Here is a 17,717-nt window from a genome sequence, read left to right as displayed (position 1 = left end):
ATAAATATCCCTGACAATGCAACTACGGCCCTTAAACTGGCAGCAAAAATTGCTAGTATAATGGCTTAGTTATAATGAGTTGGAGTGTGCAATGCAGGCAGAGGTGCTGCAAATGTCTTTGCACTAGTGGGACTATAGCAAAGTCCAATAGCCACGTTTAGGATGCCACTAGGTACACTGAGTGTTTGCTAGTATAATGGCTTAGTTATAATTAGTTGGAGTGTGCAATGCAGGCAGAGGTGCTGCAAATGTCTTTGCACTAGTGTGACTAGACAACAGTCCAATAGCCACGTTTAGGATGCCACTAGGTACACTGAGTGTTTGCTAGTATAATGGCTTAGTTATAATGAGTTGGAGTGTGCAATGCAGGCAGAGGTGCTGCAAATGTCTTTGCACTAGTGGGACTATAGCAAAGTCCAATAGCCACGTTTAGGATGCCACTAGGTTCACTGAGTGTTTGCTAGTATAATGGCTTAGTTATAATGAGTTGGAGTGTGCAATGCAGGCAGAGGTGCTGCAAATGTCTTTGCACTAGTGGGACTATAGCAAAGTCCAATAGCCACGTTTAGGATGCCACTAGGTACACTGAGTGTTTGCTAGTATAATGGTCTAGTTATAATGAGTTGGAGTGTGCAATGCAGGTAGAGGTGCTGCAAATGTCTTTGCACTAGTGGGACTATAGCAAAGTCCAATAGCCACGTTTAGGATGCCACTAGGTACACTGAGTGTTTGCTAGTATAATGGCTTAGTTATAATGAGTTGGAGTGTGCAGAGGACAGGAGGGTACAGTGCCAGGATTGTGGGGCTCTGGGTAGAGGAAAGGAAGCCTGCCTTTCTATTCCCTCCTAATAGGGAAATGCAGGGAGGAAATCCCTGACCTTTGCTACACAGACGCTGTCGCTGTTTTCAGGACCTGTCACCTATGGCTCTGACCCTGCCGGTACGAGCCCTTAAAAGGACTGATGGAAAGTGCTATCCCTATGCTGTCCAGCGCTGTGTATGGAGCGCATACAGCTGTATCAGCGATAGGACTCAGGACGCAGCTGGCCAAGTGATGTCTGACACCAAGGACGCAGAAGAGATAATGGCGTCCTGGAGGAAAATGTCCGGTTTTATAATGCAGGGACATGTGACATGGACATCCTATCACACATGCCGTTGCTTCTCTGGCTAAAAGTCCACTTAGCTGTGTGTGTGTCTGGGATTGGCTGACATGCTGGCCCGCCCCACAAGACGCGCGCGCTTAGGGAAGGAAGACAAGGAAAAAAAAAAAAAAAAAATGGCCATTATACAAACAGCAGTGATCTGAAGGCGCTGTTCACGCACACTATACACTGAAATGTCATAATAGTGTGAGTCACAGAGTGACTTACACTATTACAGCGGAAAGCCAGCTAGGAATTAGCTGTTTTTTGCTGCTAGAACCGTTCTCGAACGTTTCTAGAACTATCGAGCTTTTGCAAAAAGCTCGAGTTCTAGTTTGATCTAGAACAGCCCCAAAATCACTCGAGCCTAGAACTGGAGAACCTCGAACCGCGAACCGCGCTCAACTCTACTGATTAGTTTGAGTGGTGTGGTGGTGGGTGTCGCCATGCCTGGTGACGTTTGTATGGGGGCATTTGCGTGTCTATGGGCGGTATTTACTTTGTCTCACTGCTTGTGGAGAGACGTGCTGAGGGGCGGAGCCCAAGTTTGCCACTGCCCTCTACAAGGTCCTTGTTGCGGCGTTACTCATACTTGTAGGAATGGGCAGTGGTATAGGACGTGGGGCGGTGTTTGAGCCCACCCACAGGATATTTAAGGGCGGCAGTTTTAAAGCCCTGCGCTCTATGCCATGCCCGGACACACCATGCTGGAAGTCCGTATTATATTGAAGGTAGGAACATATTTCTGTGTATATGCTGAGATTGTTCTGTACATGTTTGCATTAGTTAATTTATCCTGACCATGTTGCTCATTTTTGCAGCCTTTGGTTTCTTGACCACAGTCCCCTGATGACTAAGTGAATTAAGAAACGCGTTGGGAGTTCTAAGAACAGATAAGGTCAGATTGTTGCCATTTGAGGGGCATTGTGAGGCTGATGTGTCTGCCCCCTCCTCTATTGGACAAGATTTCTTTCTTTCATTTACTACAGGCCTAATTAAGGGCCTTGGTGATTGTTTTGAACACTGTAGATTAATGTGTAGCAACCATTTTTGTTGTGTGGGCTAATTTTATTATTAATCATTAAAAGTTATATTTTAATTGTCACCACAGTACTACGATACCAAATTTGCTTGGCTGTTTTCACTATTACTGGTAAGCATTGACACGATTAGTTTTTCTTTATATTCATTGGAATGGCAGGCTTTCTCACAACTGACCTTGACACAGTTAATTGGGTACAGGAGGCTAAAGATATCTTCTCTGAGAAGAATTTCTTATAACCAAAATACACCCCTACATACAGTGCTGCCTTTAAGGAGCTTACCAAGGTCTACAAAAACCAGATCACATCCTGGTGGGAAGTCCAGAGTTTAGAAAATTACATTAAAACTGATATAGTTCCCCGCCATCTCAGAATTTTCCCTTCTCCCGGGCTTAAGGTACAAGAGCTCCACTCTTCTTGATAAATGGGAAAGAGGCCACCAATAACTCTATACAATTTATGAAGCTACTGTTGGAAGAGGAGAAGTTAACATTGTCTGCTCTCTCAACACAACTTGAAGAATAGATTGATATTACAAAAACATTTTCCAGTGAACCTGATTTTTGCTTTTAAGGAAGCATCTTCACAGGGTCAATTGGAAAGATTCCAATACCATCTCAAGGAACGGAAACATATTTTGTAAGGGATTTGCAGGAATTTAAGGATAGGAAGGCATACCTGTTTTCTACCTCCAGGAATACCCCTGCAAATTTCGAAACAGATTTCTCTTCTACTGGCGCCGAGGCTTCGGACAGTGAGAAACGGAACAGAAATTCTAGAGGGAGACAGCGTGGCCGGGGGTGAAGGGGAAGAGGTAGAGGCTATCAGAACGACACTCCTGGAGTACGTTTTTTTAGATCAGGGGTATTACCTGAGGAGCCACTCACGATTGTCCAATCAGACAGACAACCACAGGTCTTAAACCTGTCTTCCCGAGCTCTCACTCCAGAAGAAATGTGTGTGTTAAGTAAAGGCCTCTCTTTTGTCCCCACTTCAGACTTCCAGTTGTTTGACGGCATTAAAGATGTTTCGGGCCTTACCTTCATGGGCATCGACCTCATCAACTACCCGGTTCGAGATGGAGATTGGGGTCGAAAAATCCTCCAACGTGAATGCAGATGGATCCACACACTTAAAACGCAGACACCATCAGGCCTTAATGAGATTCTTACATTTCGTTCTTTTTTGTAAATGGTAGGGTCTTACAGGGACACCAGGAAGAGCCGCTGTGGAACGGGGGCACCCGGTACTTTATAGTGTTGTTACACTCCGTTGGTAGGTAGGTAAAAGGGATAGGGCACTGTAGGGACATCATTATAAATCATTCTCTCCCCCTGTCTCGCCATGTCCGCATCCATTCATCATTTCCTCTTGGCATCTCTATAACCTCTTTCTTAGTCCTGGATAACTTTAGTTTAATCTACCTCTTGCTCCTTCTCCCTTGTGTCTTCTGTACCTGTTGTGAGGGGCTGCCAAAATCCAATTAGTGTGTCCTTCTTATAATCAGATATTCTCTAGGACTATTTCAGTCCAGTCTATACTTATCCTTCTTTTTGTATTATTTAGACTTTTACATATGTCTTGGAACAAATTATCCACAGCGTTCATATTAAAACAGTCATTGTTACTTCGTCCCAAATAACGACAGATGACTCCCTAAGCTCCTTTGCTTGAAGTGAGGTTGTATTTTTGACACTGTGGTCTCATTTGTTGTAATTCCAAGGCTAAACTTGGATTGGTAGGGGCTACTGTTTTGTAGCCAACAATCCAGTGGAGGCTACAGAGCAAATAGACTTTTCTGCTTGTAGTGTCTTGTGCAAGCAGTTATACAAAAATGTCTTCCCACTGCCTCCTGGGCCATCCAGAAAAAAACAGTGTGAGACACTGTCGTCTGGCTGTGATGCAGCATTTACTGCTTCTCTTCAAACCAGCCACTGGTAAGGTATTAGAAATGTTGTGAGATCAAATACGGCAAAAAATACCTAAAATATAACTTTTAGTAAATCCCTTTAAAAAGGAAGCAAGGATCACCTTACCTCTGTTAAAAACTATTAGCTGCCAAAAATACTGTCATGCCACCTTTCCCTTTTACACTCTTAGGGACTAGTGCACCCTGCCAATTGGCATGTCACAGATGGTAATATCAAAGGTGTCAAATCTGAGTCAAAAAATCACAAATTGACTCAGAGAAACGACAATACTTAGAGATATCCAGAGAATGCTCACAAATTAATATCTCAATTTCAGCATTGCCTTTGAATTAAAGTTGGAACAGTCTCACCCATTCTGGTGCATTCATTTCCAAACAAACAGTTTTTTCATCATTGTAGGCGTCTCCGCGGTCCCTCTTTATCTGGACCCAGGTTCCCTTTAAATGAATTTACTGTCGTTCCCAGACTCCTTCTCCCGACGCGTTTCCAATGTCCCATAATAATCAGGGGAGTTAAAAAGGAGATGCGGGTTTCTATTATGAAATCTCACACAGGTTTACTGAAAACAATAAAGAGGAAAAAAGGGAATAAAAAGAAGGGGGATTTTACTCATATCGATCCCCTATCTCACTTCCCCAGTCAGGGTTCAAAAGAGTGAGCGACTTACTGGACGGCGAAAGCGCGACTCCTCAAGGCTGTGTACCGCTATCCACAGTTACCATGCTTAAATGGTCGCTACACTCCTGCCGGCGTGTGACATCACATCCGCATTCCTGTTCCCCGCTTCCACATATCGCGGTGGAACGCTTCAGTGGAACGCATACTTCATTGGATGCGACGTGACGCCCCCCGGCGCATTCATGACGTCTCCAAACTGGAGAGCATGAATGGAACGCAAATGCGTCCTGAATGCCCGCCCCTTCACGGAGCAACAACAGTGCACTATGAATGACCTCATCGCACATGCGCCGTATTCATTTTAACTACCACGGCTTTCTATGTTCCTTGAACCGCCCTGTTTTCCCATAACAGAGCAGAGCTGGAGCAGGGCATTAAGATATCAGATATGTGCAGGCTTATGAAACCCAGAGGCCGCTCAGATATTAAATGTACCCCAGAAGAAGCACTAATATCCAGAGAGCAAATGTTAGAATAAAAATGACATGAAGGAGGGGTTATTTATGAAGAGAGAGGGATACTGGAGATCCATATTATTGGTTTTAGGAGTACTGGAAAGGCTAAGGGAATTCATTGAGCATATATCTGTATAATCAATGCTCAAAGACAAAGGGGCATCAGAACCGCATTGGGAATAAAGGTACAGAAGAAATAAAGAGAATATAGATCTAACACTCCACCACCGGCTAAACTAACTAGACACATCTCACCCTACTTGCCTACGGGGGTTGGCACCCTAGGATACGGTGGTGGGCGCCCCCGCTCGTACGATGGCTGTCCCTCCTAGCTGATACTAGTACTACACCTACAGAAAGGGTGCAAAAGATAAAGGCTCATTCAGACCAAGGGGGTAGACCGTTTTTAACCGAAATATCTATCTTGATTCTTTTTGAAGGAGTTTCTTATCCCAGTCACCCCCCGCTAATAGTTTTTAACAGAGGTAAGAAGATCCTTGCTTCCTTTTTAAAGGGATTTATTAAACGTTATATTTTAGGTATTTTTTGCTGTATTTGAGCATTTACTGCTTGCATAATTGTATCGAAAGCTGATTTCTGAGCTTCATTAAGCATAGCTTTCAATTGCTCAGCGTCCTGCTTTATCTCAGCATAATTGGGTTGGTCCAGTATTTCATCTGGAACATTTACTGGAGTTGGCAATCCGTAGTCAGCACATGACTTTTTATTGCTTAAGAGCACTTCATTAATATTACGAAGAGCCAGTTGCTCAGCAATTTCTGGAGTATACCGCTTGGTATAATCTTTCATAAATTCGGTTTTATATTTTTCACATAATACCAATGGTTTAGCTGGTTCCTAGAGATGAGCCACCACCCTAGTGTTCGAGTTCGGTTCGTCGAACGGCGGGTGTGTTCTTCGGACATTTGACGAACACTCGTCAAACATTTACGAACACCGTTGAACACCATTGAAAACAATGTCAGGCAAAGAGAAACACATACAAACACATAGAAAACACCTAAGGTGTTCAAAAGGTGACAAACCACTCAGAAGACACCACAAACACATGGAAAAGTGACAAGTGCATATACTCATGCTGAAAGAAAAGAGCTGGACGAGTAAAAGGAGGAGGAGACACCGATACACAGCTATAGGAGTATCTCGAAGTGAACATCGATGCCATGACTGTGCAACTGGAGCCTTGCTTATTTTGGGCTTCCAATCTGGAAAAATGGCCTGAGCTCGCCACTTACAGCTTGGAGATCTTGTCGTGTCCCGCAGTCAGTGTTCTCTCGGAACTTGTCTTCAGTGCTGCTGGTGGTGTGCTGACAGATAAGCACACGCGTCTGTCAAGTGACAATGTGGACAGACTAAAGTTCATCAAGATGAACAAGTCATGTATCCGCAAGAACTTTTCTACCTCTGTGTCATCCTGGGGAGACTAAAGGCTTGTGGATTTTTGAATGTGCTTCATGAAAAGAACCATTTTAAGTTTGCAATTGTGGGACAATTGATGCCACTTAAGTGGTGTCTGTGCCCACATTTTTGGAAAAAATAGAGACTCTTGTTGGAGTCCCCTTTTTGTGTTTTACATGATTTTAGAAGGGCATGACATGCCTAAGAGGTTGACTTTCAGCATCTGCAAGCTGTTGGCTACAGAAATGCTGTCTTTCCTCCTGGTGGACACAGAGGATTTTCGAGCCCTTATGTCCATCGCAGTGCCCCTGTACCAGATGCCCAGTCGCCACTACTTCTCCAAGAAAGGTGTGCCTGCGCTACACCAGCATGTCGCACACAACATCACTGCTTCCTTGAGAAACTCTGTGTGTGACAGGGTGCATTTCACCACAGATGCCGTGATTTTAGCACATGAGTTTTCTCCGTGTGCTATCCATGATAGATACAGAGAGCAGGAACATTATGCTCACCTGTCCCTGGCGCTGCTGTCCGTGGTGCTGATGTCTTCCGCTACAGAATTACTGTGATTGGCAAGCAATACCAGCATGTTTAGTGGCAGAAAATCAGGCTCCAAACATGCGGGGAGGAAACTCGAATCTTGTGAGGAGAGAGCAAAAATGCTCAATCGCAAATACCATACTATTAATGTGAGCAACGAATAGCTACGAGTATATTCGCTCCTCACTAGTAAGGATACAAATACTGCTTCCTTTGGGGCCGACATACCATGGGTGCAACCTGTGCAGCTGCCCAGGGCTCAAGAGGTAAGAGGGCTTTTTCCACTTCCAAAGCAGATGGAATTTTGCATTATAATAAACTATTAACTTCAAAGGGTCCATATATTGTCGTTGCACAAGGATCCTTTTCTGTCTGTGTCCACCAGTGACTTCCTTCATGAGAAGAAGAGTAAGGGATATTAGAGGGCACTGGCGGACATATCGCCTATGCAGCCGGTGTAGTTGCACAAAGGCTCCAAGCGGAAGGGGTCCCCCGAGGGCCTGAAAACATGTGCTGCTTTACTTTGCCGGCAGCAGCTTCATTCCTAACAGGAGACGCAGGGGGCCTGATCAGTTGACAGCAAAGCATTATGCTGAGCTGACACGGGCCCCTTCCTCACTTGTTAGGGACCTACAGTCAGGAGGATTCGACTCTGCAGAAGCTGCCAGCCGTGCAAAGGAAGACTGGATGTCAGAGGCAGAATGGAGGAGGCTCCACCCAGCAGCTCCTGGCTTCAGCATTGAGGCCTCTGCTGGATACAAACATAGCTCCTGCCAACCCTATGGAGCAGCACTCCCCCTCCTGCTCTGAAATTACTGCAGGAGGACACAGCAGTTGGGCCCCAGGGAGGAGTGGAGGCTGCACTACAAAGAAAATGGAAGTGCCATCTCCAGAGAAGAACATGGTGTTCTGAGCACCATGTGCCAACATCTGCAGAGAGGGTAAGTACATGTGTAATGTGTGTACCTCTGTCTGTCTGTGTATCTATTTGTAGGTCTATCTATCTATGATTCTATCTATCGATCAATCTACTGTATCTATCATTTTCTATATGCGGCTCAAAAGCAGGTCATTATTCAGAGCTTCTCTATGAACTAATGTATTGCTCCTGTGTCTCAGCCTATAATATACAGTAGACATCTGTTATCATTATAGCTAATGAAGATCTGATGGGGATCACATCTCCTTAAGAGGGCAATATATATCATATGAGAGTTACTAAGTTATTCAAGAGAATAGGGAGGGATTCTTAGTATTCCTGAGCCTTGCAATCATTGACCTGTCTGTGGTAGTGAAGCTAGGAGCATGGAAACATCAGTTTTAAACGGTCTATACCTCTATTTATTATCTATGTATGATTTATCTATCTATGATTTGATCTGTCTTTTATCTATCAATCCATTAAATATTTATCTATTATCTAACTTTCTATCTATCTCTATCTAGCTATCTATCTCTTTATCTATCCATCTATCACTCTATCCATACATACATCTATGTTTGTATATGTTTCATGTCTATGTATTTCTGCACATGTGTATGTGATGCATGTGTATTTCTGTGTGTACATCCTTGTATTCACCTATATGTTATGTTATTTCAGTTCCATTACAAGTGTAAACAAGGCCAGATGTGTGTAGTGAAGTCGCATGTGAGTATATAGGTGAATAAATTCATATAAAGAAGCCTTCTACTCTCTTTTATTGATGGAGTGTGTGTCTGTGCATATAATGTAGTGTGAATGCATTTATATATTCCCTTACCGTCGGTCTTCTCCTCTTCTGACTGACGTCCCCACTTTCCGGTATCTCAGGTCACACTACACTCTGAGCCTGAAGACTCTTTTACAATGATGGTCTATAGAACCTCTTTCTGAGACTCCATAGATTTACATTGTAAAAGTCCCTTTGGGGTCCTGCAGAGTGCAGTGTGACCCAGAGATAGTGGAGAGCAGTGACATCACTGAGAAGAGGAGCAAAACAGCACTGGACACAGGAGAGAACGACTGTGACATCACTGAGAAGAGGAGCTGATCAGCGCTGGACATTGAAGAGAGCGGCAGGGACATCACTGAGAAGAGGAGCAGAACAGCGCTGAACACCAGAGAGTATATTATCACATCACAGTACACTCCATACACACATTCCATCATTAAATAAGTTAGAGAGGCTTCTTTAATGATGTCTATAGAGTAGCTTTTTTTTGTATTTTCTCTGTGTCTCTTCTGTACCCACCTGTTGTTTAGAGCACTATTTAAAATGAGTCTGACAGCAGGAGCATGTGGCCCGTGGATCAAGCAGCCTGTATCAGACACCACATCAGTCCGACTAGTATTTGATGCAGCTCAGTCCCTGACATCTATGAAAGTATGTTCTCTGAATCTCAGCAGCGTTTCAGAGTCAGACACACCTGGCAGAGATCATACAGCCACTGCCTGGTACAGACCTGGCTGTGATCATACAGCCACTGCCTGGTACATATCTGGCTGTGATCATACAGCCATTGCCTGGTACATATCTGGCTGTGATCATACAGCCACTGCCTGGTACATATCTGGCTGTGATCATACAGCCACTGCCTGGTACATATCTGGCTGTGATCATACAGCCATTGCCTGGTACATATCTGGCTGTGATCATACAGCCACTGCCTGGTACATATCTGGCTGTGATCATACAGCCACTGCCTGGTACATGTCTGGCTGTGATCATACAGCCATTGTGTGACGCCCTGGGCAAGCCAGGGGTCACAGGTCATGCACCACCACACCCTACATCCCAGTTAGGAACACCAAAGCTAACCAAAAATCCTTGTTGCCTTCCTCCAGAGACTGATGTTCACACCAGGGGGTGGGCCAGGCGGTTGGCTCCGCCCACCGAGGACTTCACAGCTCTGGAGGCGGGAAGAAACCAGGCAGTCAGCTCCGGGAAGAGCTGGAGTGAGGAGCTAAGTGGAGGAGTAAAAAAGTGAAGTAAAGGAAGTAAAAGTGGTAAAGGAGGAAAGCAAGAGTGGTGACAGAAAGAAAGCCTGAAGTAGTCCAGCTGTGTGCAGGACAGGGTCAGCAAGGTCAGCAACGACGGTGACTGTCCAGAGGGGTGACTGTTCGGGAGTTCCTGGAAGGACCGCGGACAGGTAGTGGCCCGGCGGTCTGGAGCAGCGTGCAAAGGACAGTCAGTACCAGGGCAGGGGCCTCTCGGACCCCGGCAAGGCTAGGAGTCGCCATAATTTGCCTAATCCGTCAGTGAAGGGGACGTCGATCCCCCAACAACCAAGTCCCGATTGAAGGCAACAGTCCAACCATTAAGGAGGAACACCGCCACCGCCAGGGCACCAGTTCCTCAGGACCAGCGTCTGCGGGCAAAGTAGAGCTCCTCCGGTCCAGCTTGAAGCCGGGGAGCGGGTTACTGGTGGGAACCCATCGCTACCAACTTAGAAACATCAGGTGCAGGTCAGAGGGACATCACCGTTACCTACTGGGAGAGCAAGTGCAGCCGTCCGTGGGAACCGTCTTTCCAGCCGTGTGGTTTACCGTAAAACTGTGTCAACGTCTCAGGCTGAGTGAGTACCACAGTGCCGCAAGGCACAGCGCTGCCCCCGCGTCCCTGCGCCCACCAGGCCCTGCATCCCCCATCAAATCACCGGGCCCCGGGATCACCAACCCCTACCCACGGAGGGGCAACGCAACATCTCGCTGCTACACACCATCGTCCCCAGGCCTATAGAGCAGCGATGGTGAAATCACCACAACCGTGGGTGGTGTCACGGACAATAAACAATCCCCACACCCAACAACCCCCCTTTCACTCACGGGCGAGGAGTGCCGCTCGAGAAACCCCGGGATCCGGCCCACAGCTCGAGCCACCACTGAGCAGCAGCCGCCGGACCCGAGCAGAAGGGGTGAGCGTAGTGTGCTGACACCCTCCTCCCCGCCCGCGACAATTGCCTGGTACATATCTGGCTGTGATCATACAGCCATTGCCTGGTACATATCTGGCTGTGATCATACAGCCATTGCCTGGTACATATCTGGCTGTGATCATACAGCCACTGCCTGGTACATGTTTGGCTGTGATCATACAGCCACTGCCTGGTACATATCTGGCTGTGATCATATAGCCATTGCCTGGTACATATCTGGCTGTGATCATACAGCCATTGCCTGGTACATATCTGGCTGTGATCATACAGCCACTGCCTGATACATATCTGGCTGTGATCATACAGCCATTGCCTGGTACAGACCTGGCTGTGATCATACAGCCACTGCCTGGTACATGACAACGGGTATGGTCGAGTCATTCTTGAAGACTTTACATAAACCCCCCACCATTACCTTATCTAAAATAAACAGACTGCACACCAATATGGATTTTATTGGCCACAGCAGCCTTTTATTATAACAAAACAACATAAATAACAGAAATCCACTCAACAGAACCGGAGGGTGGTCCTCGAAGCCCCAAGAACCTGCCGACGGGTATTCTACCTAAACTGTAGCCAGACTGATGTTTTACCTCCAGCCGCTCAAGCACCGGCTCGGAGGCACCAGTTAACCAACAACCTGGCCTCATCTGAACACATGTCCCCAACCCGCGGCCCACCAGGCCTACCACGGGATTCCTCTACCCGCCGGCATATAAAGAGTGCACATGAGGGGTCCAGAACCTGACGGGTTCCCCCCCACCGTTCCGCCACCAACCGCAAATTCCAACTTCGAGGACCCTCCTCCCCTTCGCTATGCTGCTATGACAAGAAAAGAAAATTGGGAGGGTGGGTGGGAGATTGTACCGTTTTCTGTGCCAAAATGGATGACCCCACTAACTGACCACCCCTTATAAACCCATTAATTGTTCCCGCCCCCACTAACTACGCCCATAATGCACAATTCAAACTTCCTCTATTCCTGCCCCATCTAAGTATCTTTAACCCCTGCCTAACCCCCGTCATTTTAAAAACCCCCTCTCTTATTCCCGACCTAACCCAGTCATGTCGGCCTCCCTTTTAAGGCTGTGCCCCGTACGGCCTCTCTTGACAACGGGTATGGTCGAGTCATTCTTGAAGACTTTACATAAACCCCCCACCATTACCTTATCTAAAATAAACAGACTGCACACCAATATGGATTTTATTGGCCACAGCAGCCTTTTATTATAACAAAACAACATAAATAACAGAAATCCACTCAACAGAACCGGAGGGTGGTCCTCGAAGCCCCAAGAACCTGCCGACGGGTATTCTACCCAAACTGTAGCCAGACTGATGTTTTACCTCCAGCCGCTCAAGCACCGGCTCGGAGGCACCAGTTAACCAACAACCTGGCCTCATCTGAACACATGTCCCCAACCCGCGGCCCACCAGGCCTACCACGGGATTCCTCTACCCGCCGGCATATAAAGAGTGCACATGAGGGGTCCACAACCTGACGGGTTCCCCCCCACCGTTCCGCCACCAACCGCAAATTCCAACTTCGAGGACCCTCCTCCCCTTCGCCACCAGCATAAATGTTTTGCAAACCTCAAACATTTATGTCCCTCCACAACTTTAGAGCGACCTCAATGCCTTCTTGTATTGACACACACCATATGTCCAAACCCACTGCATTTAGGTGGACTCCGTCCCGTCTCCAAAATTCTCCATCCCCCGACTCCAAATCCGGATGACGGACCGCCACCGTTTCTGGCCATAAAGCGACCCACGGCTCTATTTACCTTAACGCGCGCCTTATTTATCCTATCTACGGACCTTGCATCTCGCCAGACCTTCCTTGGGACAATATCCGACCACACTGTTGTTACCTTTGGGTACATTGCCCATAACCGCAAGAGATCAAATTTAATATCTTTTATCAGCTCCCGAAAAGGCCTTTTTCCCAGATCGTTGCCCCCGATATGCAACACTAGCACATCAGGGGCCCGATCCAGCCTCGCAAAAAAATTAAATTCAGGCAGGAACTGTTTCCATGCCATGCCACGTTTACCAATCCAGCGAAGTATAGCATCCTCCCTAGAGAAATGTAATTGCCTACCGCTCGGACGAACTGCAGCCCGCAATGCCGCCCAGAAGACAAAAGAATGCCCCATGATCCACACTAGAAGAGGGCCAGCACCTGAGGGAATAACAAAAGAAAAAACTAAGAAGAAACCGGACACTGAAACATAAAGTAAAAACATTTTCACATTTCACAACCTGTCAATTCGCACATATGACTTGAATCTTCCAGATTCCCACCTTCCAATCCTTTTTACCACTTCATCACTGAGCCGACTCCTGGCTGCTTCAGTGGCTGCGCCTATTCTAAAAGAATGGCTGCCAAAATCCGCTGATGAGAAACCACCCCGCTCCAAACAGCGTTTGAAAATAGATATAAATTGAAATCGAGACAATGAGGAACCATCCGCATGTACCAACAACGGAATGTTAGCCCCACCAGCTACTGAACCGAATTCCCTTAAACAATGGACCGGACACATCGCCGATCCGGGGACTCCAAACACCACCACTCTGCAACCTTTTCCTAACTGATCAGTTTTAGAAGAACGAATTAATATTTCAATCCTGTCCTCATAAAGATCGACACTATCCCTCGATAGACCATCCCTTTTAAATCTGGAGGTGCACACCAGCTCCCCTAACCGCAAAGCTGCAAAGAATGCCAAGGAAAAAGCTAACTTAAAGAGACGCTTCTCCCAAATAGAAATACAAACCCTATCCACTTGCCTCCCCAAACTCAACAGCAAGTCGTAAGAAATTGGTCTTCTCTTATCTTCCACTTTCCAACCTCTCCTCCATCCTTTTAGCGCTTGCACGACTAAAAAGGATTTTGTTACATCCTTAAGGCCCCTAACCTTGAAGCCAAAGGCTAAACCAGCTAAAAAACGATTAACTTTTGGAACCGACCAACCAGCTTCCCAATAATGGCCTACTAGCATTAACAACCGACCATCGTCCTCCATGTCGCCCCCTACAGATAACTTCCAATCCTCCCAAACCTTCCAAGCCTGAGAGTAGGCTGACCAGGTACCACCTGATAATGATCCGGAAATCAGCTTCCTTGCCGCTCGAATGGCAGAACCCACAACTCCATTGGACAAGTCAGACCTTTGGCTTCTGCTGCAGGTGCCAATCTCTGAAAAAGCGCCGTCTGTGAACAAGAAATTGAATCAGCGATAAGATTATGTGCCCCCGCTTCAAATTCCGCGACCAACCAAGAATTTAAAGACAAACACAAAAGAACCAGTTTTTGCAACACCTTAACTACCAGGGGGGACGCCGCTGACAATGAATTAATTGCTGACACCACTTTTTCATTGCTGCCACAGAACTTCAATTTTTTATTCCTGAACCTGTCACCCCAAAGTGTCAACGCCACTACCAGGGGGAACAGTTCGATCAATGTCACATTTTTCAACAAACCCGCGGACCTCCACTCCATTGGCCACTTGCCATAAATCCAGCTGCCATGACAGTATGCTCCAAAACCCTCAGCTCCCACCGTGCTTATGAATAGGCCTGCCACACTCAGTTTTTCCACAGGGTCCATCCACAACGACTTTCCATTGTAAACTTTCAGAAAATCAGCCCACACCTGCAAGTCCTCCCTAAGTTCCTTTTTCAACCTAATGAAATGATGAGGAGCTTTTACCCCACCTGTTGCCATTGCCAGCCTTCGGCAAAAGGCCCTGCCCATGGGCATGATGCGGCAGGCGAAATTTAACTTCCCAAGTAGCGACTGAAGTTCTCTCAACGTTATCTTTCGTAACTGCCTGGCTCTCTTCACCTCCGCCAAAAGCTCTGCCACTTTTTGCTCTGGTAGTCGACACTCCATAGCTACTGTATCAATGACAATGCCTAAGAAGCTCAATACCATAGTCGGCCCTTCCGTCTTATCTGCTGCCAATGGAATGCCAAACCTCCAAGCTACCGTTTCCATGGTATGCAGTAGCAGGGAGCATTCGAAAGAATCGGCCGGGCCTATACACAAGAAATCATCTAGATAATGTATAAAAGATTTCACACCCGAGACCTCCTTTACAACCCACTCCACGAATGTACTAAAAGCCTCAAAATAGGCACACGACAGAGAACAGCCCATTGGCAGACAGCGGTCAATGAAAAAACCTCCGTTGCAAAAACACCCTAATAAATGCAGACAATCTGGGTGAACCGGCAATAATCGGAACGCCGCTTCAACATCCGTTTTTACCAACAAAGCTCCTTTTCCAAATTTTCTCACCCATTCGATAGCCGAGTCAAACGAAGTGTAAATAACTGAACACAGGTCCGGATCAATCCCATCATTTACAGATGCTCCCCTGGGAAATGACAGGTGATGGATAAGCCGAAATTTGTTCTGCTCCTTTTTTGGAACCACGCCCAGCGGAGAAACCCTTAGGTTCCTTAGGGGAGCCACAGAGAAAGGCCCGTCCATGCGACCTAAAGCAACCTCTTTCATTAATTTCTCAGATACAACTTCCGGAAATCTTAACGCCGATTTTAAATTTTTTGTACAAAAACTAAACTCCCTATCAACAAACGGAATCCTGAAACCATGCTTAAAACCGTCTTCCAACAAGAACGCCGCCGCCCGATCAGGGTATCTATTTAGAAAATGCTGCATCTCTGCCAGCCGCACCGGTGTCACTCCTTTTTTCGGCATTATCTCCCCCTTTTTGCTTTCCTCCTCGAAAGCATTTGGATGCGCTATGACTCCCATTGCACACAGAGCATTCGTGTTTGAATTTACACATGCCCCCTCATTAAATAGGAAGCACAATCCTTTCTGCTGGGCAACTGTGTGCCCAGCCTGGACAGGGCCGCCTCCGCTCCCTGGAAAGGACTGCCCACCGAAACCAGACCTATTGGGTGCAGAAACCTTCATCCAAAGGCTGATATCTTTATGATCCCAACGAATGTTGGGACGCACCGCCTTGCGTTGACGAAATTGTTCGTCATACCTAAGCCATCCCTGACCCCCGTACACCCTGTAGGCTTCGCCAATAGCATCCATGTAGCAAAAAAGTCCGGAACAATTATCCGGTGCTTTTTCCCCTATCACGCTGGCTAGTATGGCGAATGCCTGCAGCCAGTTAGAAAAAATCCGCGGAATTAAACGGTACCTCCTCTTTTCTTCGTCCTCTTTCTTTCCTTCATCCTTCCTAGCCCGGTCTAAATTAAAACGTTCTAATGGCAAAAGGGAAAAAATATCTACGTACTCATTACGCCATATCTTTTCCCGCACTTCTTGTTTAAGGTGGGCCCCCAACGGCCCCACAAAGCAGACGTACACCTCCCTCTTTGCTGAATCATCTAGCCGTACCACGTCGTCGTTTTCCTTTTCTCCCTGACTAACCGAAGGGGGTTGACTATGTGCTCCGACACCAATCGCACTCCCTGCTGGAACCCCGACTTCCGGCAAAGGATTGGCAACTGCACCAGACAACACGCCAAGCCCCCCAGCCGATACTGCACCTACGCTCGAGCTACCCGTCCATGACACCGCCGGTGATATCCCCCCTTGGACTCCCACCGAACCTAAAATAACCGCTAGCGTGCGCAACCCCTGTGCTAACATATCTACCCCTGACTGCCCCCCCCCTGATGGCCCCTCAGCACCACTAAGTAAAGGGGAGGGTAATATGTGGTTAAGAGAAAAATTAGAAGGGTTCTCACCTGGCTGCCTGGGTGCTGTGAGCCCAGCAGCCGAAGATCCTGGTTCCTGACGCCTTCCTGCATCCTCCGATTCGACTCTAGCAGAGCCCCCACGGCCTTGAGGGAGGAGGCTCGATGCGAGTGAATCGCTTTCGACGTGGTCATGTAGCCTTGCCAGCTCCTGCTGGCCGGGTGGCATATCTGGTAATGGCAGGCCCTGCACCTGCTGGCCGGGAGGTAAACCGTGGGGTTGCATGCCCAGCACCTGCTGGCCGGGAGGTAATCCATAAGGTGGCAGGCCCAGCACCTGCTGGCCGGGAGGTGATCCATAAGGTGGCAGGCCCAGCACCTGCTGGCCGGGAGGTAATCCATGGGGTTGCAGGCCCAGCACCTGCTGGCCGGGAGCCTGCTGGCCGGGAGGTGATCCATGTGATTGCAGGCCCAGCACCTGCTGGCCGGGAGGAAAGCCATAAGGTGGCAGGCCCAGCACCTGCTGGCCGGGAGGAATCGCCTGACCAGGAAAGCCCAGCATCTGTTGGCAGGATGTTGACACTGGCTGTGGGAGGGCCAGCCCCGGCTGGCCGGAAGTTGTCATCATCGGGGGGCGTGGCTGCGTCTGCTGGCTGGAGACAGACAACTCTGAGGACCAATCCCTTGCAGGGGGGCATGATCTGTTCTCTTCTATGGAGGGAGGAGGGGCTGCCGACTGCTGCCTGCTCCGTGACCCACGCTGAGAGACCCCGGCCTGTGATCTCCGTGCTCCCTCTCCTCTGCGCCGGGCGGGCGATGCAGGCTCCTGAGCCCCTGCCGACGCCGTTCTTGTCTCCTCCTGCGTTGTCCTAGATGGGAGGGAGGCCG

The 17,717-nt window shown here is 47.7% G+C and overlaps 1 protein-coding gene across 1 annotated transcript; it reads right to left on the bottom strand.

Moving 5' to 3' along the window:
- Positions 1-13,390: 13,390 nt before the first annotated feature.
- On the bottom strand, positions 13,391-17,454 carry LOC142312707 (uncharacterized). The gene is made up of 2 exons (XM_075351696.1): positions 16,881-17,454; positions 13,391-14,352 (listed from the first exon to the last, which is right to left on the bottom strand). Exons 1-2 carry the CDS (start codon positions 17,452-17,454, stop codon positions 13,391-13,393), a joined length of 1,536 nt encoding a protein of 511 aa, XP_075207811.1.
- Positions 17,455-17,717: the final 263 nt, after the last annotated feature.

The sequence above is a fragment of the Anomaloglossus baeobatrachus genome, chromosome 5, assembly GCF_048569485.1.
Source record: "Anomaloglossus baeobatrachus isolate aAnoBae1 chromosome 5, aAnoBae1.hap1, whole genome shotgun sequence".
In the NCBI taxonomy this organism is placed as follows: Eukaryota; Metazoa; Chordata; class Amphibia; order Anura; family Aromobatidae; genus Anomaloglossus; species Anomaloglossus baeobatrachus.
Note: the sequence above shows the minus strand (reverse complement) of the source record. Positions and strands in the feature narration are given on the sequence as shown.

Excerpts from the sequence above, each read along its gene's own strand:
- LOC142312707 (XM_075351696.1), bottom strand. The coding sequence starts at position 17,454 with ATGACAACTTCCGGCCAGCCGGGGCTGGCCCTCCCACAGCCAGTGTCA. Across the intron at positions 14,353-16,880 it reads CACAGCACCCAGGCAGCCAG|ACGGCGCTTTTTCAGAGATT; the intron begins GTGAGAACCCTT and ends TCTTGTTCACAG.